At 41.0% G+C, this 21,741-nt stretch overlaps 5 protein-coding genes across 11 annotated transcripts; 2 read left to right on the top strand and 3 right to left on the bottom strand.

Moving 5' to 3' along the window:
- Nucleotides 1-2,169: 2,169 nt before the first annotated feature.
- Nucleotides 2,170-3,173, bottom strand: LOC135617098 (uncharacterized). The gene is made up of 2 exons (XM_065117012.1): nucleotides 2,958-3,173; nucleotides 2,170-2,872 (listed from the first exon to the last, which is right to left on the bottom strand). Exons 1-2 carry the CDS (start codon nucleotides 2,994-2,996, stop codon nucleotides 2,357-2,359), a joined length of 555 nt encoding a protein of 184 aa, XP_064973084.1. The 5' UTR covers nucleotides 2,997-3,173; the 3' UTR covers nucleotides 2,170-2,356.
- A 405-nt stretch (nucleotides 3,174-3,578) lies between these two features.
- LOC135617096 (protein trichome birefringence-like 16) lies at nucleotides 3,579-7,575 on the top strand. 7 transcript variants are annotated; one of them, XM_065117005.1, is made up of 6 exons: nucleotides 3,580-3,848; nucleotides 4,598-4,801; nucleotides 5,459-5,709; nucleotides 5,792-6,004; nucleotides 6,281-6,476; nucleotides 6,609-7,575. In XM_065117005.1, the coding sequence occupies exons 3-6, from the start codon at nucleotides 5,562-5,564 to the stop codon at nucleotides 7,435-7,437; spliced, it is 1,386 nt and encodes a 461-aa protein (XP_064973077.1). In that variant the 5' UTR covers nucleotides 3,580-3,848; nucleotides 4,598-4,801; nucleotides 5,459-5,561; the 3' UTR covers nucleotides 7,438-7,575. The 7 variants fall into 7 exon arrangements, with proteins under 7 accessions (XP_064973078.1, XP_064973077.1, XP_064973080.1 ...); XM_065117007.1 differs by having other exon boundaries at nucleotides 3,588-3,848; nucleotides 5,459-5,568; XM_065117009.1 differs by having other exon boundaries at nucleotides 3,589-3,848; nucleotides 5,459-5,568; nucleotides 5,805-6,004.
- A 597-nt stretch (nucleotides 7,576-8,172) lies between these two features.
- LOC103991843 (vacuolar iron transporter 1) lies at nucleotides 8,173-10,233 on the bottom strand. Its single transcript, XM_009411385.3, has 4 exons — nucleotides 9,947-10,233; nucleotides 9,176-9,261; nucleotides 8,907-9,021; nucleotides 8,173-8,659 (listed from the first exon to the last, which is right to left on the bottom strand). The coding sequence occupies exons 1-4, from the start codon at nucleotides 10,204-10,206 to the stop codon at nucleotides 8,359-8,361; spliced, it is 762 nt and encodes a 253-aa protein (XP_009409660.2). The 5' UTR covers nucleotides 10,207-10,233; the 3' UTR covers nucleotides 8,173-8,358.
- Nucleotides 10,234-16,579: 6,346 nt separating this feature from the next.
- On the top strand, nucleotides 16,580-18,519 carry LOC135616107 (probable xyloglucan endotransglucosylase/hydrolase protein 28). The gene is made up of 4 exons (XM_065115284.1): nucleotides 16,580-16,885; nucleotides 16,957-17,057; nucleotides 17,517-17,725; nucleotides 17,857-18,519. Exons 1-4 carry the CDS (start codon nucleotides 16,687-16,689, stop codon nucleotides 18,359-18,361), a joined length of 1,014 nt encoding a protein of 337 aa, XP_064971356.1. The 5' UTR covers nucleotides 16,580-16,686; the 3' UTR covers nucleotides 18,362-18,519.
- Nucleotides 18,520-19,186: 667 nt separating this feature from the next.
- On the bottom strand, nucleotides 19,187-20,928 carry LOC135617095 (non-functional NADPH-dependent codeinone reductase 2-like). The gene is made up of 4 exons (XM_065117004.1): nucleotides 20,544-20,928; nucleotides 20,188-20,431; nucleotides 19,929-20,108; nucleotides 19,187-19,516 (listed from the first exon to the last, which is right to left on the bottom strand). The coding sequence occupies exons 1-4, from the start codon at nucleotides 20,849-20,851 to the stop codon at nucleotides 19,292-19,294; spliced, it is 957 nt and encodes a 318-aa protein (XP_064973076.1). The 5' UTR covers nucleotides 20,852-20,928; the 3' UTR covers nucleotides 19,187-19,291.
- Nucleotides 20,929-21,741: the final 813 nt, after the last annotated feature.

The raw sequence follows: 21,741 nt of genomic DNA, 5'->3' as shown, positions 1-21,741 counted from the left end.
CGTGAGATTATTCTTCTACCTTTTTCTTTTTTAATTTCTCATAAATGAATATCTTCATTTAAGTATCAATGAGTTTTTCTGGATAAAAGTAGATTGGCCTATTTAGTGGTAAATGAATTCATCCATTATTAAGAAGAATATCTCTCTACTTTGACGAGCTATAGGTATTACTCTATAAATCATTGCGATATTAATAAGTCTTTAAGTGTTATTTAAGATGATGATGATTTATTAATTTTTTGAATCACTCTACTCAGCATGGAATGTTGGTCTTTTTTGTTTGTAATTATTTAAAATGATAAGTAGGAAAAGTGAGGGAAATTGATTTTCCTTTTCCGATAGATGGAAATATGGAGTTTTATTATCTATGAGTTACTTAGACTTAATTTATCTTATGCACATATTAGTTGCAATAAATCAAACATGTGGATATTATTTTTAAACAAATACCTTATTTGTTCAGTAGCTTACGTTAGATATTATAATTTAAAAAATATTTATAATTATTAATGAAGTCTATTATGATATATAATATTATATATTATATAAGTCGTAAAATTTTAGGATTTCTATTATAATATATAATATTATGTCAATAAATTGTAGGAAAAATGAACCGCAGTGTTGGTAACGAGGGAAACTCTACTCAAGACAATGGGTTGCCAAATGGATATCATCATTCTACTACGCACAACCCTCAAGTTTTTGATATGAATCTTAGTTATGCTTCTCCCCCGATCTCTAATATAAATGAGCAATATCAGTCTGCTACTACACCGGTAGAAAATAGGGAGGGTGGTGATGGATTTAATCATGCATCTCAAGTTATAATTCACTTCATGGAGGCCATGAAGGAGTATATTTTATCGCAACACCATGGTCAACAAATTGCTAGCTCACAATTGGAACAATTTAAGAGGCTTTGCCCTTCTACTTTTGACGGCAAGCGTGATCCTCTATTAGCCAAAAGATGGATACGACAAGTAGAGAAAACCTTTGAGGTTATGGAATGTGCTGAAGAACGTAGGGTGCCATTGGCCTCTTTTATATTAGAAGAAAATGCAGACTCTTGGTGGATCACCAAAAAGAAAGTACTTGAAGAAGAAGAAGAAGAAGGAAAAAATATCACTTGGAAGGAGTTTAAAGATGCCTTCTACGAGCAATATCTTCCCATCTCCGTTCAGCAGCAAAAGGAGCATGAGTTCCTTTCCATCCAACAGGAAAGCATGACTGTAACCGAGTACGATAACCATTTCACTAAATTATCTGACTTCGTGCAACACATCAATTTCAACGATGCTCAAATGGCAAGACATTTTGAGAGAGGACTAAGATCATTCATTCGAGACCGAATAGCAATCCTGCAATTGCCAACCTATGTTGAAGTCGTCAATAAAGCTCTTATTGTTGAAAAAATCGAAGAAGATCGTAAAAAAAGAAAGGATCGAAAACACCAACTTAGCAGGATTGCTTCCTCTTTGAATGGAAAACCCTTGAAGAAGAAGAAGAAGTAGCAGCAGCTGAAAACACATGATGAGTGATTTTCCAATTAGGGTTCGGTATTGGCGAACTGCACTGAACAACAAAATTGAAGATAGCAGCAGCATGACACCAATTGATTTCAACAAAATTCAAGAAATCAATGAATGGGCAATCATGTATATGAGCATGCATGAACATGCGGAATGATTTAAATGGAAACCAATTATGCACATATACGTGCATGCATGCATATATATAGGAGGATGAGCGTGCATGTCTATTGAATTATGACAACACATATGATACTTGTTTATTATGTTTATGAGAATGAACGTACAGATTTGCCAATTTAGATATTCTCTCTGAATCACAAAATGGCTGCATTTATTATATTAATTAATTGAGATTCTATTGTTGTCTCTTTTCTAGATATGTTAATCATATTAATGATATGGACCCTCCCGTCCTCATCTCATTAATATTTGAGTGGAGACTGATGTATCAATTAAATTAATCATAAATTAGTTAATTTAATTAAATTAGATAAAATAATATCAACATTCAATCATAATACATACTTCTCTAAAAGAATGTTTAACATTCAATAATTTTATATATTGAGCATAAAAGTAAATATGGGTCTTTCTTTTTCCCTTCCAAACTAAACTAGACAAACACCAACAAATCTCGAGAGCAAATATATTAATATTTGGAGTTTTTTATTATTAATATTTCGACCATTCAATCTACAAGAATACAAAGAATGTACACATAAGAATACAAGAGAATGTATTGATGGCATCCTTTTGAAGTAGCAGACAATCAGCAAGAATATATTAATTATGTCTCCTTCCATTCCTCCGGCATCAACGAATTACACCTTATCTGACTCCCAGTGGCCGCCTCCTCCTTTCCCACGGAACCGCTGCTTGACCTCCTTTGACACCGGAGTCGTCGGCGTCTGTCTCCACCGGCGCGGAGACAGTGCTGCCTCCTCCACTACGGCCCCTTTCGACCAGCATATATCCACCGCATGCCGCGCCCAGGATCCTCTCGCCCTCCTCATCCCCTCCAACGCAGCCGCGTCCTTCGCACCCCGCCGGTGCCGGTCTCCACCTCCCGTGCTGCTTCTGCTCGCCATGGTGACACGATCCAGCTCCCTCGTGATCCATTCGACATCGTAGACGTCGAGCAAGGAGATGACCGGGCAGGCTTTTGAAGCGGCGAGCGCCTCTAGCTTGTAGCGGGACGGCCGAGGCATGTTTCGGGCGGCATCGACGCCGACTCGCCGGCCGTCGTCGGACTCCCGGACGACCTTTCCGGATCCCTGCTGGTACCAGGCCCACGCTGCCGCCCTCACCAACGCCATCTCGTCATCCGCCGCCCTCCGCTTCACCCAATCCATTCAAAGAAGAAACAAACAAGTGGGAAGAATCACAAGGTAGAACATAAAAGGAATCAGCAATGTCATGTACCGCCACTCCCCGTGCGACACAGAAACCAGACATCAGCATCCCTCATAAGGAGTGCGATATGCTTGACTGCTCGTCCGCACGCGTCGATGACGGGCCTACTAACTTGGAGCAATCTGAGTTGCCTGATGTATAGTTTCTGTGGTGGGCCCGGTCTATATCCTCGTGGGCCACGATAGACAAACGAAATCGACAAAAATCCCCAATTTGATTCCTGACCATCCGTTTTCTATAGATGATGAGTCGTCTCTCCACCACCCATCATTTCCTTGCAATAGAATAGAGTGCTGATGGACAAAAGATTCGGGATTGGACAGATCTGAGCCCAACTATAGTAACTAATGGGCTCACTATGCTCAAAACAACTAGTGGATTCAACAGTTAATGAATGGGCTCTCATGATGGTAATATATATATATATATATATATATATATTATAATCATGACAAAGCACAAAACCCACTCCAGAATACCAACATTTGACAATTATTAATCTCGAGGAAGAGCTAAATATTGATAGAGAGCGTGTTAGAGCTATAAAGACCATATGAAAGATCCAAGTGTGCAACCTTTAAGAAAATGCAAATGCATTGAATCCGTCGTGTCCGATATTTCCATCAATATACGATGCATTGAAAATTCTAGGTAGATCAATCATGTCCGTCCGTTCTGATGGCTGGGTGTGTCCTGTCCGTTTGATGGAAGCGTCACCGTAAGGCGTCAGTGTTGTTGGAACATTAATGGCGTCTCCTCGTGTATAGGTGAACTTGCGATGAGATATTTCCCACCGTTATCTCTCGCCTCCAATTCCGTCCCCCTTGCTTCCCGGTGCCGTTCACTCCAGCGCCGCGGCTCCGTCACGAGGTGGGTGGCTATCCGTTGCCGCCTCTTCTGGTGAGTCGGTCTTTTCCAGTCAAGAACATGCATTTGGTGTCAGCTGTTGTTTTCTATGACTCCATCTCAGGATGATTCTTTCCCTTGGTTGGGGTGTTGTTCTAAGGTTGTTCAGCGATATGCTTTCTGTTTTCTGCTTCTCTTTTCTTAGTTGGTGTGAGTTTGGTTGTGGTGTTAGTGATCTAAGGTATGAAGTTGTAGTTTTACTGTTCTGTTCTTGTTCTCTGGTTGTGTTCTCTGTTGTTCTTGTCTTTGATGGGAGAAAAGGACTACTTCTGGAACGAGAACAAAAGGCTTCTTTTCTGATCAGGTATCCTAATCTTTCGTTTGAGTGATGCATACGTTCACTATTTCCCAAGTAATAGTCTATTTTACCACGAATTGCTCCAGAAGTAACCCATCCACTTGTCTTTCTTTCTTGGTGGTCATTTCTAGGTTGTTTCTTAGTTCAAGATGCGAGTTTTAAGGTTAAATGAGAGTTTTAAGCTTAATAATATCGATTTGAATCTCTGGGATTTGGGCTCAACCTACCCATTCTGCATGCTTGGTTCTCGAAATTTTATTTACTTCTAGGCATAAATCTCTATTTCATTAGACGTAGTAGATCTTTTCTTTTTTTCCTTGTTGAGTTGGTTTTTTTTTGTATTGCTTTATGAGATTGAGAGTCTTACATATATGTTTTTCTGTCAGTTTGCTCCTTCCCCAAGAAAATACAGTTCATAAGAGCAATTCTTTTTTTTCTGTATCAGAATTTTGATGATATGGATATGTAGAAACATAGAACAGGCAGAGGAGAAGAGAAAGATAAATTAGAAAGTTTGTAAGGTAAAGTAATATTCCATCCCGTCTCCTCTTTCTTTCCAAAGCATTGCTGACAAAGAACACACCACGATACTCGGATTGTCGTATATCCTTTCACTGGATAGGATCATCGTTTGAGCCTATCAGCACAGGTAACTCCTCCAGTCTTCATTGTACATTTTTCCTTCTCTTCTGCCTTTCCTTTCATCTTCAGTACATCTAAATATTGGCCCTTTCTATATTGATATGGAATTGGATACGGTATCAACATTTTGTTCTAGACGATTGTCTTTGTGTTTAGTCTTGCTATACAATGAGGAAACTGATCCTATTTTGCTTTTGCTGATTGCTCTTGTACACTTGGATTTAATATTAGGAACTTGTCAATTTGTTCTCTTTGATGCCGTATTTGTCTCTGTACCATATCCTATAAACTCCTACTTTCTGGAAAATGGCATTAGGAAATTGAGTATCTACAAAAATTTTGCTCTCAATATCTCAATAGAAGTGTCTCTTGTTACTTTTACATAAGCAAGATAATATAATAAGCATACCCAAAATACGAGACTCGTGCCAATGTGAGGTTTGGGGAGGGTCAATATACGTAACCTTATCTTTAAATATTTAAATAGGCTATTTCCGTGACTTAACCCTGATCTTCCAGGTCACAGATAAGCAAGAAAGTGTATGATTATTTTTTTTAATATTTTCCTTATTGTCAATACTTTGCTGGTTATATCAAATATAATATGCTCTTGTTTCATATGGATCTTTTTGCATTATTTTGAACCAGCTGCACGTCTCTGCAGATTTTGCATTTTAAGGAAGGCACTTAGTGATTCATATGCAGCCGAGAGGAGTCATAAAGTTCATTTTAAGAGAAAGACTTGGTTTTGTTGTATATTTGTAGGGATGCAAGGTATGAACATAAACACTGTCAGAGGCAATAAAATCTCTCTTGCTCTTATTATTCTCATATGCACAACTCTTGTAATCTGGGCATGCAATAAAGTTGCAATACTTGGTATTCCTCATGAACAGCTTGATATTCTTTATCCTGGTATGTCACATATTTTCTTTTCATGAATTCTTGGCATCGTTTACATCTGTTTTTAACTTAATTACTGTCTTTTTATGAATAGTGGTTCCTCTCAGGCGTTCCATGAACTCGACGGATGGTCCAAATCAGCACCAATCTGCAGATGAAGACTTATCTGTTGTAGAAAAGGTGGAAATTAACCCATCTAAAGAAACAAAACCTAATCTTAGTCTTTCATCAATTGGTTCTCCGGCAAGAAACTTATCTAGAGAGGGAGGATTGGATACTGAACGTAAAACGATTCCTTTGATGAATGGTATGCAATAATAAGTTATAGATTACATGTTCATAATGATTTTCACCCTCTAAGATAATGTCATAGTTATTTTCTTGTTTCGGCTCACTTACCAATGTAGGTTTTAGATAAAGAACTGTGGAGCTCTAAATGTAGTGAATTGTTACATGTTCTCTAAGTAATCTGGGTATTAACTTTTTGTATTCTTATTGTTCTCTATCCTGCCTGTCACACTAGTGAATTTGATTTATAACCAACATTATAACCTGAAATTTTTGATGTTGGTCATTATTGTAGTCTGTAATTATGCAAAGGGGAAGTGGGTTGCAGACAACAGGAGACCTTTATATTCTGGTCATGGATGCAAGCAATGGCTGTCACCCATGTGGGCATGCAGGTTGATGAAACGTACTGATTTCTCCTATGAGAGTTTTCGATGGCAACCACAAGGTTGTGAGATGCCCGAATTTTCTGGAAGCAAATTCCTAAAAAGGCATGTTTGTCTGGTTAGCTTTTCTTCAAATCTTTCATCAAGCGAGCCATTGTTTTGGTTTCAGACCGTAATTTTCATGCTTACAAACAAGATTTCCTAGCTATCAATTGCTCATGCATTTTCTGTTTCCAGAATGCAGAACAGAACAATTGCTCTGGTAGGGGATTCTTTGGGAAGACAACAATTTCAATCGCTGATGTGCATGATCACTGGTGGGAGAAAAAATCCCAGAGTAAAAGATGTCGGAAAGGAGTATGGATTTACTAAAGCGCGCAACGCTGTCAGACCCAGTGGTTGGGCTTATCGGTTTCCAGAAACCAATACCACAATTTTGTATCACTGGTCTGCAAGTTTATGTGAATTGGAGCCTCTGAATGTTTCAGATCCAGCTACCAATTACGCCATGCATCTTGACCGACCTGCAAATTTTTTGAGGAAGTATCTTCATCGGTTTGATGTGCTCGTACTCAACACCGGACACCACTGGAACAGAGAGAAGTTTAGAGCTAATGGATGGGAGATGTACGTTGATGGAAAGAAAAATACTAAAGCAAAGCTTGCAGCGCTGGGAGATGCGAAAAATCTGACCATCCACAATGTTATCAAGTGGCTCGATTCACGACTTCCACATCTTCCACATCTAAAGGCTTTTCTAAGGGCATCATCTCCCAGGCATTTTGTCAATGGAGAATGGAATTCTGGGGGAAGCTGCGATAACACTGTTCCATTGTCTGTGGGGAGTGAGGTTTCACAGGATGGTTCCGGTGACCCAGTTGCTGAGGCCGCAGTGAGAGGAACAGAAGTAAAACTTTTGGACATCACTGCATTGTCACTGTTGAGAGACGAGGGACACATATCCAGGTACGGTATAAAAGCCTCACAAGGTAGGCATGATTGCTTGCACTGGTGCCTTCCAGGTGTTCCTGATACGTGGAATGAAATACTTTATTCACAGATATAGGCTGATGTTTCTCAACCCAATTGTAGCTGTAGGTAACCCATGATAACATGCACCATTATGCAGGAAGGCTGTAATCTCATGACCTATGTTATGGAAGCTTTTTTTTTTCTTTCATTATATTTTATTTTTGTAGAGATATCATTCTGGCCTGATGTCCGCTTTCTATGGCACAAAGTTATGGTCATGTTATCATTGGCCTCCACATTGGACACGCAAATATCTTGTGTATCAAATGAAGGTTCAAATAGGTCCACAAAGGGCGACGGACACTTGTTCTTCCTAGTTGTTGTGGTGGCACTGCAGAGGACGTTGTCGTGGCAAAATCCTATGGAGGCGTACTTGTGCGCAGCTGTGTACTCGTCAACCCAATGGCCTTCCGTACCCCATCCGCAGGAAATGGTTCACCATATTTGGCTGCCTTTTCCCGACAAGCTTCCCTTATCTTCCACTTTCGAGTTCGTGCTCCCCATCAATCTTGCCACTTCTTCACGTGATGCATAAACAGCTAAAAGCTTAGAAGCTCTTTCCTCACCCCCTTACATTGTTATTGAAGGGACCAGTCACCAACCAATATAGAAGTTATTGCCTAAAGTACATTGGCTTTTGATGTTCTTACTTAATATGCCCAATCCGAAAAGAAAGGATTCGCATTTCCTACTTGTTTACCCATAACTTTCCACTTAATCTACGAGATCCAAGAACAAAGGCATCTCAGTTCTCAACTGCCACAGCCTAAAGAATCAATCTGTCCCATGTTTATTGTTGCAGTTTATAACCTTAAACAACTAAATTAATTCACATAGTTAGCAACATCTCGTGCAGCAATAGTTCTTCTACATGAAAGGGTAAAGAGCAGCAATACAGATTCGCAACATCAAAACTTAAACCGGATGGGGGACTCGCGCCGCACGCACGTTGGCCTCAGGTGGATTGGACTACTTTTGCCATGGCGTAGGCCGCGGCGGACGCGAGAGCACCGATGAAAGCGGTTTGGACGGCGCTGGAGAGAGGGTAGTTCCCGGTGAACTGGCCCTTGACGTAGCCGAAGAAGAGCAGCGCCGCGAGGGTGACGCCGATGGACGTCAACATGGCCTTCTGGGCGATGGGGATGAACACGTATGGCAAAAGGGGCACCAGTCCGCCCACGACGTAGGAGAGAGCAATCGTTAGAGCACTCTGCAGTGCCCTCTTTGGGTCTGGCTTCTCTAATCCAAGCTCAAATCTGAAATCATAAATTGCTCATGTTTACATAACACCTTTTGGATGGAAAACTACTGCTTCTTATCAATCATAGTTTTGAGCATGTGTAGTGGCCATTTGTCAGTGTTTCTGATGAATAGGAACCGTAATACATCGCCACGATGAAGCAAATGGGATTCGTTGAAGCAAAATGATGAGGGACAAATTGAGTAGAGATGGAAATCATGGGAAATGGATTAGTTGGATAAGGATGAAGGAAATCCACTTACTTCATCATGAAATCAAGCCAAGCCTGTGGGTTGTTCCGCAGCGCGTTCACCACGGGGCTGTATTCGTGCGGCTCCAGCCCGTACTGCGCGAGTATTTCCCCGATCTCTGCTGCCTCTGTTACAAAAGTACAAATATTGGCAACCTCTTCCCTTATTCAACTATACACGTATGGAAAGTCAACGGGCCATCCAATCTAATAATAATATCAGTCGGCGCGCCGTTGGCGTTGTAACGAAGTTAACCAAATCAAGTGGGTGTTGAGACATACCGATGTCGGGAACCGTAAGGATCTCCTCTTGCTCCCGCTTCAGCTCCCGCATGTAATGGTCCGCCTCGCTCTTCGCCGCCAAATACCTGCCACGTGGAGAAACGATTGGCCGTCAGTTTGCGTGGCCGTTACGACGGCGTCAATTCCACGTGCATGTTTAGGCCGACACCGTTAACTGCACGGGAACCGGCGCGAAGACATCCGGTGACTTCACCCACCCCCTGTTTATAACGGACACACCGAAACGGTACAAGCGCTCGGTAGCCGCTCCTTCGGAAAACCGTTCCGTTTCTCCATGACCCAAAAATTTACGCGTGTGCTTAAATGGAAGCCAAAGGAGGTCAACATCAATAAAGAAAAAAAAATGACGGGAGAATATTTTTATTTCAATTTTTTTCCATTAGATAAGGCAATATTTATATATTTGAAGGTATATAAATTTGTGAAAATATATATTTCCCCAAAAACTAAGAAGCCCTCTTCTGGCTAACTCATGAATCTCGATTATAATGATGAAGTGGTTGGGAACTTTTGCACGCAGTGGTAGTGAGATTTTTGTTTGTAGTTCGATAAATATACATATGCAACTCCATGTTTGCAAGTAAAGCCTCATGCACATAAGACGAAGAGACCGATTTCCTCTAACATCCACACTTGTTTGTGTTTGTGAAGAGCACATATGCAATAATGATGGCGTTTTTAGAGCCAATAATTTCAAGGCAGAGAAGAAAAACATGAAGACAAGAGGAAGGGGAAGGCGGAGTTACCGACCCGCCGAGGCCCATGGAGATGGCACCGGCAGCGACCTCGGCGAGGCCTGCGGTGAGGATGAGGGAGGAAGGGGCGTTGGCGCCGGAGAGGCCGGCGGCGAGAGCAAAGGGGACGGTGAGGCCGTCGGAGACCCCTAAGATGACGTCCCGCACCACCTCTCCCGCGGTGAAGTGGTTCTCCTTGTGGTGCACCAACAGCTTCTCGGCCGTCGACGGCGTCGTTGAGGTGCCGTTGACTTCCCATGACTCTTCAGGCGCCATTTGATCGTCCGAAGGAGTATCCTCGGTTATTCTTCGGAACTCGGGAGTGGGGAGGAGAGTGGGACGCCATATCTTATAGTTGTATGGTGTTGCGGACGCTGCAAATAAGACACGTCACTGTAAGATATTACGATAACGCCACACCCAGTCTGCTAGAGCAGCATTTCCCCTTCGATATTTTAAGAAAGACAGGTTGCTTTTGCAAAGCATCGACAATGTTTCTCGAAAATTTACAATTTTATGACCCAATTATCTGCATCTGATTTGATTTGTTTGGGACCTAATCTCACCTCGATCGGGACGTCATTTTTCGAACGGTCTAATAGTAGATGCATTTGGATGTCATGGATACTGATGAATATGGATGTGACACGAGAATATATATATATATATATATATATATATATATATATATATATAAAAGTCAGCATGGTTTGATCCACGAGTCGATGTCGAGACATATGGAACGACGTCATGCTGCAACGCCTCAAGCTTTTCGGGACAAGACGTACCGAACAACACCTTGATACGAATTCTGGCTCGAAACGTGAGGTGCTCCTCTTGCTGACTTGGCTATAACGTGGCGTGGTATTGATCATGACGTAGTCTAGATCCAAAATATATCTTATCAATATTCATATTATCTTAATAAATTTATTTTAAAAATTAAAATTAATATCAAATTTTATAAGTAATAACAAGTGACAGTGTTCTGGCTAGTAAATTTGTGACAGATATTCTTTATTGAAGTAGCAAATCTAAGTTAGGGTTTTAAACTTTTATATTTTTTTAAATTTTATTTTATAATAAATAAGTATATATTATATATAATGTAATAATCTAATTGCATAATCGTGTAAGTAATAAATACTAAATGCTGTTATTCCTATCCCATTAAGATCGGATCCTAATGAGTACTTAGTACTATATGATTGACACTTGTAATTTTATAAGATTTAAGTAATTTGATTAATAAATACTTCCTAAAATATAATGTGGCTATGTCTCTAGTCAATGTGTTATCCTTTCACTAGAAAAATATATATATTTTATTTAATTATATGAATTTGTTTTATATTTCTCTTTGTAAGATTTAATATTAAGAAACTATGATTTGTACTTCGAATCATGGCTACAAATGTGTAAGTAGGGGAGTTGTACCCACGCATGATATTTCCTCGTACTATGTTAGAATGAAACCACCACTGACTCTAATATTTTCTATACTAACCGCTGTACATGAAAGAAAACGATGACAAGTACTCTCAGGCCTTCTCGAATCAAAACACGGACGGATGCATCACTTAACATCGAGAATGCAACCAATAAAAGATTAACTATGCAAAGTTCTCGGAGTTCCTTTTTATTAATGGAATGATAACAAACATAGGAATACAGCAAGAAATTAAGAGAGCATTTATGATAAGTTTATTAGGAAAAAAAATAAAGCTTACATCCATTTGGCCATATAAAAAATTGCAAAGTGAATGAAAATGGGACTACTTATTTCCATTGATAATATTTTGTTGAATTCCCATCGTACAATGAGATCACTTTATTATTCTTGTTTCCTAGATCTTGCGTGTTTTCAATTATAAGTATATAAAATTCAAATATTATAATATAATTTTTCAAAATTAAAATTAAAATAAATTTATTTAAATTGTTTTGATCAATTTAAATCGTAATTATAATTCCAAGATTCGTAAACCAAACATATAAAAGAAATTGACTGAATAAGGATTCGTAATAATGACGATAATTGATTGAATTAACTTGTTTAAAATCTATTGGATTTATTTTTGTAGTTCCCTACATTGCATGCCACAAATTTTGTTTGCATCTCATGATTATAAGTATTCGGCTAGCTGGTGCTTGGTGTTGAGCACCTTTGTGCTTATAGAAATATTGCCCAATTTAGGTAACTATAATAAATGAAATCTCAGCATTCGTACTATTATGTATAGTTTTATATTGTTCTTAATAAAATTTGGACTTGAGGTGTTATATGAAATGGTTACGAATGATCATTTGATTTGGGTTGAAGTTGTTACACAATTGATTAGATTTGATTGTGCTTTGAATTTATTCAGGTAAACTTGTTTTAATATTCATAATTATTTTATTTTCCAAGTTTACACTATTTTTTATTTTTAAATTAGTTTTAAACTAAACCAAGTAAATCAAACTAAAACTAAAAAATATACGGGGAAAAATAACAAAAGAAAAAAGGGTGAATTCTTGAAAAAAAATCTTAAATTTAAGAAATTTTCATCACAACTTCAAAAAATTTTCATATAGCACTCCGCATAAAAAAATTATTTTATCTTTTTCTTCGCTGATCCCGTTGACCTTGTCCTTGCATATCTCACCTATAACCCTCATATAATAAAGTAGAGGGCGTGAGAGGTACCATTGCCACTTGTAACCCTCGCGTGATAATTCATTCTCGTTGTTGTCGCTCATAGGCTTCAACGAGAGTTTATCATCGCATCTTACAACCATAAACTCAAGCCTAGCCATCTCACCTACTAGCTCTCATCATGCTCACCCACAACCCCTTGTGCAAGGAAGGATGGGGCACGATGACATTCTCTATCTCTATAGATTCTGCTGACTTTTGTTAGATCTATTGTCATTTCCGTGGGCACAAGGACAAATCAAACGCAACGATCATGAGCATCCATAATAAGAACAGTGATGCAAGACGAAGGTGATGACAGATTTGATGAGGGTTAAAAGTAAAATAACTATTTATAAAAAAAGATCTTTTGTGAATTTTTTTAAAATTAAGATGATACATAAAAAGTTTTCAAGTTATGATTATTTTTCGAAAATTCGTCTTTAAAAAATCTTCCTTTCGTGTCCTCGTGTTAATAAATGTTGTAAACCATGGCTCACCTGCTTCACGGTGGCGCCGCCCAAAAGATGCTGCGGGCGCGTGGCTGCCACACGGCCGCTGACGGACGTACAGCGGCCGAACTAAGGATGCATTGCATGCTTTCCTGCCTTCACTGGCGCGTGTCAGCAAGCAGCTCAACCCAAGAAGGATTACCCCACAAGAGAGAGAGAGAGAGAGAGAGAGAGAGAGAGAGAACTCTTTTTTGGAACATCAAGATCAGAAATGAAGAAGGCTAAGTATATTTCTCGATTGAGTAGGGTGGACACTGATCCACTATTGTGGATTCCCCACGAAGTCGTTCTTGCTCAGTAAGATTGTGGAAGCTTGTGGTGAAGGTTGCATCTTCGGCGGTTCACACCCATGGGTTCCGATGAAACCAAGAAAGCTGTATGTATCTTCGAGGTTCTGGCCACCGTGCAACACTCCAAGGAAAATAAATGGAGAGAAGATAGTTCATTACTGCATTTTACCCATCAGAGCCATCATCTTAGAGAACGCTAGACATCATCGAATTCCTTTTTCTTTGTTTGTTTCTACATAAAAGCTCGAAATTTATAGATCAATAGTTTCCCATAAACAATAGATCTTCCCATTCGTGAAATCAAACATAAAACGCCAGCAGAGTTTGTGGCTATTGATGTCACGGACAGCTTCATCATCGTGAATTCAGCTGTCAGCTGCTACGCCCTCTGACTTCAGCTGACACACTGCGAAGAAAGAAAAAGAAAACAAAAGGCTAAAATCTAAATATAAATAGCTGTCGAATAGGTCGTGAGGTGTCCCTCTAAGCTGTGAGGTCACTGTCAGCCGCGTGTTCTCCACGGAACCATATGAAACCAATTCATCTTTGTCGCCATTTTAAGGCTGATGATGTGTCCAGCACATGAATGGGTAGAGCAACTTTTGCACTACACTGTTGATGTAAATATATATGCCAATGAAATTAAAAGGATTAACTTATCTATTTTATTAGACTTAATTATGGGAGATTAATTTTTTTAAATTAAATTTAAAATCTTAAACTATAAATTTAAAACCACAAATTACAATGACGTTGAAATAAATTGGTAATAAGAAATACCAGGTTGATATTTCTAAGTCATATAGTTCATTAATTGAATTGATTAATGTATTATTGTACAAATTATAAGTCATATGTTTAAGTTAAAACAGTGACTTACTGTATTTTCCTCGATCTAAACTTCTAGCAATATGTAATTCGTTTAATATATCAAAGAACTTAGAAAGTTACACATCAACGTGGAGGCCAACTAAAACGCCGAAGAAATTAACAGGATCACGTCCTGCCTCCTTTAGTGCGAGGTGGCTTGCGATAGCTGCTTTTTCTGGTCTCCTCCTCGCTCTTCCAGCACGCTCACGGAGCAGTGCCTGAAACATTCAAGTCGCCGCACAATACGAGGGAGAAGTGATGAGCCAGAGAATAAGGTTCCACTAGTGGAGTTGCCATCATAACACACGCACTGGGTAGAGAAATATATACACTTCCAATGATGATGCTTGGGAAGGGGAACACGACAATGAGTGGGAAACCTACAGTTGCGAGCAAATTTGCTTCACTCGTATTGCCATTGTACTCGTAAATCAAACGACTGGCATGAGATCATCATGTGTCGGTCTCAGCCAATTCGGCCGGCCGGCCGTCGATTAGAATTACGGAGATGATTCTATCTGGTCTCGATCCCGAATCTCGATGTAAAATACGAATCATTTGTAACAAACGACAAAATGAGAGATAAGGAGAGTGTATGTCAAATTGCAAATTGGACATGGTGACCAACTTAGTTTGTAAGAATTTTGATTATGGCTAATAAGATGTTGAACTATTTAAGGTAAGCCTTCACCTTGAAATTGCTTACCCTTCTTATCCTTCAAAAAATTATTTATTAAGGTTTAAATTTCAGACACTAAAAAATAGTTTTTGGTTCCAAAAGCTGTTAAAAATATCAAAATTGACTATTCTTGTTCCATACTTTTTTTTGTTGTTGTTATAAATCACCCTCACAAAAGAAAAGGCGTTTCTAATGGGCCAAACAGAGGGCCCAAAGGCGACCCATTTATGCCGGTGTGCTTCAATAAACATAAATACGTGCAAGTGATTTTTCATCATTTGAACGATGAATCTGCCAATATAAATCTCTGTGTGAGATCAAATGGGATATATAAATTTTTGAGAACAATAAATTAGCGGTTTGTAAATGTAAAAAGGGGAATTCGCTCAAATTATTACATGCAGAGGGAGAGAGAATTAATCCCCATCCGCCCGTTTTGCCTCCGGCCGTCCGATGAGTGAATGTGGCCGCCGGCTTACGTTCCTTTTGACGGAGACCCCACACTGCTTGGGTTGCAGTGGGCCCCTTTGCAACTGTTTGGAGGCGTGGGTTGCTGCGAAGGTAAAACGATGAGTGGCGATATCTACAGTGGATCCTCACTCGGTGCATCACATTCATCTGATGCGACGGATGTGGCCGTGATGCGACTGAACTCGTCCTATTTTGACTTCATTTAGTAATTTGTGTAACTCAAATAATAATTAAATCAATAATCTTTTAATTTACTTGAATTATATATTTTTTGGAATATGAAATGGAAATAAACGGGGGGGGGGGGCAAGTGGGGCCACGCAGGCCGCTGCAGCGGAAGTGGTGGGCGTTACTCTCAATCAATATCGGGTAGGTAGCGTGTGTACCCTCTCACGCCCCGGGATTCTTTTGGCGCGTCTCCGCGATCACGGTTGGCGTGAGAACCATGGCAGCCATGGATTCAATCCGGTGCTCCCTCCCTCCGTACCTCTGCATTGATCGCCATGGATTGGACGACACCCAGCAATGAAGTCCTGCGAGCTCTCCTCCCCTCCATGGACATGTTTTTACTGCCTCGGTTCCAGGTTCTTCCCATCTGAAGATATTTATTGGCACTAACCTTGGATGGAGCCACAGCGAGCATCGCCATGGTTCCTACATGTTTGGGAAGCGGGTAATAAATGAGGTTAGAATGTGACACTGTGCTGCTTTCTGTACAGAAACCGCTTACATCTTCATTTGCTGTTTCCTCAGTCCAACAAATCTTTCATTCCTCTTAGATTATTTTCTATTATCCCTAAAAAATAAGATAAAACTTGCAGGAAAAACAAGGGAGCATGTTCGTCAAATCCTGCGGCTATGTTTCACCTTAGGCGTTCCCTCTTCACGTTATGTGTCCCCCATTATTCTATACCATCAGATTTGACTATGTTTCATACATGAACATCTCTAGTAGTCTACGCTTTGTCCTAAGTAGTCTCATGACTCTGTTTTCTACTACCGAAACAGTCATTATTAAGAGTCTCTCGAGCACCCAAGCGACAAGTTTTGGTGCGAGTTGACGACACCTCTTGCAAAATCCATCTTTCATCTCATACCGTGAGAGAGAGTAGGAGCAGGGGTTGGGCCCTTGCTCTGCAGGTCCTGCTCCTCAGTCACTACTGCCCCTCTCTCAACCAATAAAAAGTAACTCTTCGCTCGTTCTCCCAGTCCTTTCTTGAGAGAGAGAGAGAGAGAGGAGGAGGAGGAGGGAGAAGCATGATGGGTTCTTTGGTTCTCTTCTTCTTTGGTTTTTCTCTTCTGTTCTTCCTCTGCTTCGCCAATGCGGTCACTACGGTTATTGACAGCCTCCCAACTCTGTCCTTCGAGGAGGGATACACCCAGCTCTTTGGCGACGGCAACCTCATGCTCCTACGGGACGGGAAGCGAGTCCACCTCTCCCTTGACGAGAGAACAGGTCCTCCTCCCGCACCGTCCGTTAAAAATCTCACCTTTGTTCCTCATTGGCATGTATCTGATCATGCGCAGGTGCTGGATTCGCCTCTCAAGACCTCTACCTCCATGGCTTCTTCAGCGCTTCCATTAAGCTCCCTTCCGATTACACCGCTGGCGTCGTCGTCGCCTTCTACGTGGGTTTCTCTCCGTACAGAGATATGCTTTACTAGTCACTCTTCTATTTCCTCTCAACTTCACTCACTTTGAGCTTTTATTTCTGTCGTTTTATCTGTCTCATCTTTCTTCGGAGAAATCGACTTTTTATCTGTCAAAAAATTATCTTTTCGTATCTAAGTTTTCAACACCAAATACATTTCAATGACCTGAAGAGTGGCATTTGATGTTTTCCACCATTCTCTCTCTTTTCTTCTCTAGCAGTCCTCCTTTAGCTGTTAGATAAAAGTGGAGTCTTGGGTTCTGTATCATGTGTTTCATTCTTTCACCAAATACTTGTGCACCTTTTGATTAAACCATCATTTTCTTGGTCTTATATATTTTTTAGGTTCATCGATAAGTCCCATCGGTCCATCAACTTGTCTTGGGCTCGTTTGAGAAATAGTATTGACGCTTCATTGATGTTTCACCGCCTGCAGATGTCAAACGGCGATGCGTTTGAGAAGACCCATGATGAGTTGGACTTTGAGTTCCTGGGGAATGTAAGAGGCAGAGAGTGGAGGGTTCAGACCAATGTCTATGGAAATGGGAGCACTGCTGTTGGAAGGGAGGAGAGATGTGACCTCTGGTTCGACCCAACCGAAGATTTCCATCACTACTCCATCCTTTGGAACCATGACAGAATCATGTGAGTTGTGAAAGAAAGATGGCCAATCAAAACACTAGATCTGGCTTCCTACTTTTATCCATCTCCTCTAATTGCTTTTGTTCCTTAATGATTGATCCCATCCTCGCGTTGTCGTCTGCATTGCTGTGCAGATTCTACGTTGATGGCACTCCAATTAGAGAGATTGTGAGGACGGAGGCCGCGGGAGGGGTCTTCCCGGCCAAGCCGATGTCACTGTACGCCACCATATGGGACGGCTCCAACTGGGCCACCTCCGGCGGCCGCTACAAGGTCAAATACAAATACGCCCCTTATGTCGCCGAATTTTCGGAGCTCGTCCTCCATGGCTGTGCTGTCGATCCCATCGATCATTCTTCGCCTTGTGAGAGGCCGGAGAACGCTCGATACGATACACTGACGATGTCGTCGGATCAACGAGCACGGATGACGAGCTTCAGAAGGAACCACATGCAGTACTTGTATTGCTACGATCGTGATCGATACCCAACACCTCCGCCGGAATGCAGCATCGACGAGAGCAGCAAGGAAAGGCAATCTTACGGGCTGGACGGCGTCAGGTTGGGGGATCGCCGGCGGCGCCACAGGAGAAACCAAGGAGAACGTGGTCGAGTGGTCGAGGCGGATGCTTTCGTGTGAGCCCAAGATGCGCATTGAGTTGAGAGCAAGCAGTGAAAGGTCATGCTGTATATTGAGAGGATTGATTGAAACCAGAGGGTCATGCTTTCATGCCCTCTGTTACATTACTCATGTATTGTGATTTCACGAGGAAGAAGAAGCACATGGCCTTTGGACCTTTTCTTTTGGTGCATACTGTGAGAAAAGATTCTGCTTGGTCCGAGTCATGGAAGAGCGAGCGGGCCCACTCCATCGGTCGTAGGGGACACTCTTGCGTGGAATTTAATCTCATTGCCTATTCCCCATCAAACGAAACGTAGCTGTGTTGCTTTGCACGTGACAAATAAACACAACTCATCGTATCAGCAAAAATTATTTATATATAAATAAGTTTAACATTCATAAAACATAGAGCATATATAATAATCACCACAGGTTTACTACGGTTAGCAGTGGTAGCGACACATAGCAAGCAGTGATTACATTTGGGGCATATATCCAGATTATTCTTTTGGTTTACTTTTCTTTACGTCACACATATATCAATATGCATACACATATATACATATAAAACTTTTAAGTAATTCACTGATGTAATCTTCTCCTTTACAATTAATTGCACAAAATAATTTTTTTGCACATATTTCCACATTTGGAATAGTTACAACAACATGTGCATTCCATAAATGCCACCGAGAATGGGAGAAATCTAGGTGTTTGCATGCTGCATTGGCTGCTCGTAAAGCGAAACGACAAGAATCACGTCCCGCAAGCTCACCTTTTAAATAGAAGAGATGAAGTCAAGATAAAACCACAATCATAAATATGATGGCACAGTTCTCGGCATTATCACGACTTGCACAGTTCTTTATTGGTTTCTGCGAGTATCAAAATAGCATGATCATAAACATCACAGCAAGCACAGGTTTGCTTTCTGAATCGTACAACACATTATATCTCGCCATCCCATAACTCTTCCAGTGACTTGTAAGGGCCATTGGCAGAGACAAAACCGTCTCCTGCAGGGCCTCTGGATTGTGGAATTTGGCTAATCTTCTGCAACTCTTCGGCTGTTAATTCCCAGTCAAATATGTCGATGTTTTCCTTCAACCTCTCCTTTCGGAAGCTTTTAACAATCACGCCCACCCCTTGTTGGTGTAGCCACTTCAGCGAGACCTGTGAAAGTAAAGGAAAAGGAGAGACTTAGCGAAACTTTTGATACGTATGAATCGTTAATGATTAAAAGAGTTAGATTACACATATTAATTCCTGATCATAAATTAGAAACTTAAGTTCTTGATTGATGAATATTAACTTTATCTGTTGAAACTCATTTTAATCTTTGATTTCTGAGAATTGGTTTTTGCATTTCAGATAACAATGACTAGCACAAAGAAATTAGGAAGTAATGACAGAGAAAGGGAAGCAGTATTATGAAGATTGAAGGCTATCTCATTCCTTACTGCTCTTCTATCATGTACAAATGATTTGACATCAATCTACCAACACAACATGTACAATACTCCTCCATCGAAACATCTTAGTCTAACATGGATGATGCATAGGAATAAACAACATATACTGATACCTGAGGTACGGACTTCCCTTTGGTCAGTGCAATCTGTTTGAGAACATCACATTCCATGACTTCGTTGGTCCCCCATGGAGTCCCAGTCGAACCCAACGGAGAGTATGCGCAAAGCTTGATACCTTTGTTCTTCGCATAGTCCAACAGTTTGTTCTGTTGCCAAATGGGATTCATTTCCACCTGACATAACTCGCACGATTACTACATATTAGGCTATGGAAATATTTGCGCCATCCATTCCCAGCAATGACCCAATTACCTGATTGACGGCCGGAGGGATCGAAGCAGTAGAGAGAAGTCGTTCCAGCTTCTTACAGCTGAAATTGCTCACTCCAATCGACTTCGTGAGGCCTGCCCTCTGACACTCCTCCATGGCTTCCCAAACCGCCTTCAGATCAATGGGAAGGAAGTCATCTTTGTTGATCGGGAACTTTGTATCACTTGGCTTCATACTTATGGGCCAATGCACCAGATACAGATCCAGATATTCTAGTTTAAGAGTGCTGCATACACATCCGGTCACAGTCAAATGTCCTCTTTCTGACGAAACAATTGGTATTTCTCGACGAGAACGGAAATGGATGCGCGAACGAGGTTAGGGATCCAAAGCGTTACCCAAGGGACTGTCGAAGGGCGGCGACGACGCGGTCGGCGTGGGCATCGGTGCACCACAGCTTGGACGTGATGAAGAGCTCCTCTCGCTTGACCAGGCCCTGCCCGATGGCGTCGGCCACCGCTTCGCCCAGGCGTTCCTCCGTCCCGTACAGCGACGCGGTGTCGAAGTGGCGGTAGCCGAGGGCGATGGCGTCCATCATCACCGTGCGGAAGGCTTCGGGAGTCGCCGGCGGGTACGAGGCCGTGCCAAGGCCCACGAGTGGCATGGCGTGGCCGGAGCTCAACGTCACTTCCGGTATCACTCCCATCTCTCTCCTCCTCTAAGCCGATCCAACACAGCCCAACCGCTACTCTCTCGAATAAAGAGTTCCAAGAAGAAGGAGAACCCAATCAATGCATTGGTATTCGGAACATAGAAGATATCGCTTGTCAGGTGGGAACGGAATCTTCGTTCATTTTCAAGATTTCAAACCTCCAAGTTTGACCTTTTTTAATATTCGTATATAGTCTTCTAAATCTGTTCTAAATTAGCATATATATACATAACCGTACCAAATGAAAAATATCATCAATCATAATCTGTCGATTGCTATTTTACTCTCAGTCGAGAGCTAAAAACGTGTTTTGATAATACCCAATAATCATTAATTAGTGAACATTGTGTCAGCAAACGAGGACGATAAATTGTATGACCAGTGAGTTAGGCCGGCAAGGCTACTGAATCAGTTGACCTTAAATGTCCAGTCGTCCCTTTCCGACAGGTCAATTTTATTACGTCACGTGCACTGGACGGCCGACGTTAATGCAATGAATTCGGCTTCAATATTTCTTGGACCCAACGGAACGGTCGGTCGGTTCTTCACCCAAACCCGTCTCCTCCATCCGATTACGCCCTTATCCAAACATCCAAAGATTCTACTATCTAAACAACGCATTGAAATTTATTCCACCTTCATCGGTTACGTGTGTCCCACGTAAGATACCAAATTATCAATTATTGAGGTCTTCGATCGAAGTCCACTAGAAATTATTTATTGTGGAGATTTTTGTTGATTGATCGTCTAGTTCACACCCAGTTAGATGAGCTTGATCCGATGAATTGCATCAAAGTAGCATGCTAAGCAGTAAGCATCAGTTCAAGAAGAATAGAAGACAAAATTCATGTACCTGAACAAAAGCAACAAAAAAAACAACGTCT

The sequence above is a fragment of the Musa acuminata genome, chromosome BXJ2-7 (assembly GCF_036884655.1).
Source record: "Musa acuminata AAA Group cultivar baxijiao chromosome BXJ2-7, Cavendish_Baxijiao_AAA, whole genome shotgun sequence".
NCBI classification, from domain to species: Eukaryota; Viridiplantae; Streptophyta; class Magnoliopsida; order Zingiberales; family Musaceae; genus Musa; species Musa acuminata.
This window is presented reverse-complemented; position numbering and strand designations above follow the sequence as displayed.

Bases quoted from the DNA above. Each gene is read 5' to 3' on its own strand.
- LOC135617098 (XM_065117012.1), bottom strand. From the start codon at position 2,996: ATGCTGATGTCTGGTTTCTGTGTCGCACGGGGAGTGGCG. The intron at 2,873-2,957 runs GTACATGACATT...GATTGGGTGAAG, and splicing joins GTGTCGCACGGGGAGTGGCG to CGGAGGGCGGCGGATGACGA.
- LOC135617096 (XM_065117006.1), top strand. From the start codon at position 5,562: ATGCAAGGTATGAACATAAACACTGTCAGAGGCAATAAAATCTCTCTT. The intron at 5,710-5,791 runs GTATGTCACATA...TTTTATGAATAG, and splicing joins GCTTGATATTCTTTATCCTG to TGGTTCCTCTCAGGCGTTCC. The intron at 6,477-6,608 runs GCATGTTTGTCT...TTCTGTTTCCAG, and splicing joins GGAAGCAAATTCCTAAAAAG to AATGCAGAACAGAACAATTG.
- LOC103991843 (XM_009411385.3), bottom strand. From the start codon at position 10,206: ATGGCGCCTGAAGAGTCATGGGAAGTCAACGGCACCTCAACGACGCCG. The intron at 9,022-9,175 runs GTATGTCTCAAC...CTTTTGTAACAG, and splicing joins CCTTACGGTTCCCGACATCG to AGGCAGCAGAGATCGGGGAA. The intron at 8,660-8,906 runs GTAAGTGGATTT...TTATGATTTCAG, and splicing joins TGGCTTGATTTCATGATGAA to ATTTGAGCTTGGATTAGAGA.
- LOC135616107 (XM_065115284.1), top strand. From the start codon at position 16,687: ATGATGGGTTCTTTGGTTCTCTTCTTCTTTGGTTTTTCTCTTCTGTTC. The intron at 16,886-16,956 runs GTCCTCCTCCCG...GATCATGCGCAG, and splicing joins CTCCCTTGACGAGAGAACAG to GTGCTGGATTCGCCTCTCAA. The intron at 17,058-17,516 runs GTGGGTTTCTCT...CACCGCCTGCAG, and splicing joins GCGTCGTCGTCGCCTTCTAC to ATGTCAAACGGCGATGCGTT.
- LOC135617095 (XM_065117004.1), bottom strand. From the start codon at position 20,851: ATGGGAGTGATACCGGAAGTGACGTTGAGCTCCGGCCACGCCATGCCA. The intron at 20,109-20,187 runs GTAATTGGGTCA...GAGTTATGTCAG, and splicing joins TCCCTCCGGCCGTCAATCAG to GTGGAAATGAATCCCATTTG. The intron at 19,517-19,928 runs GTATCAGTATAT...TTACTTTCACAG, and splicing joins AAGGGAAGTCCGTACCTCAG to GTCTCGCTGAAGTGGCTACA.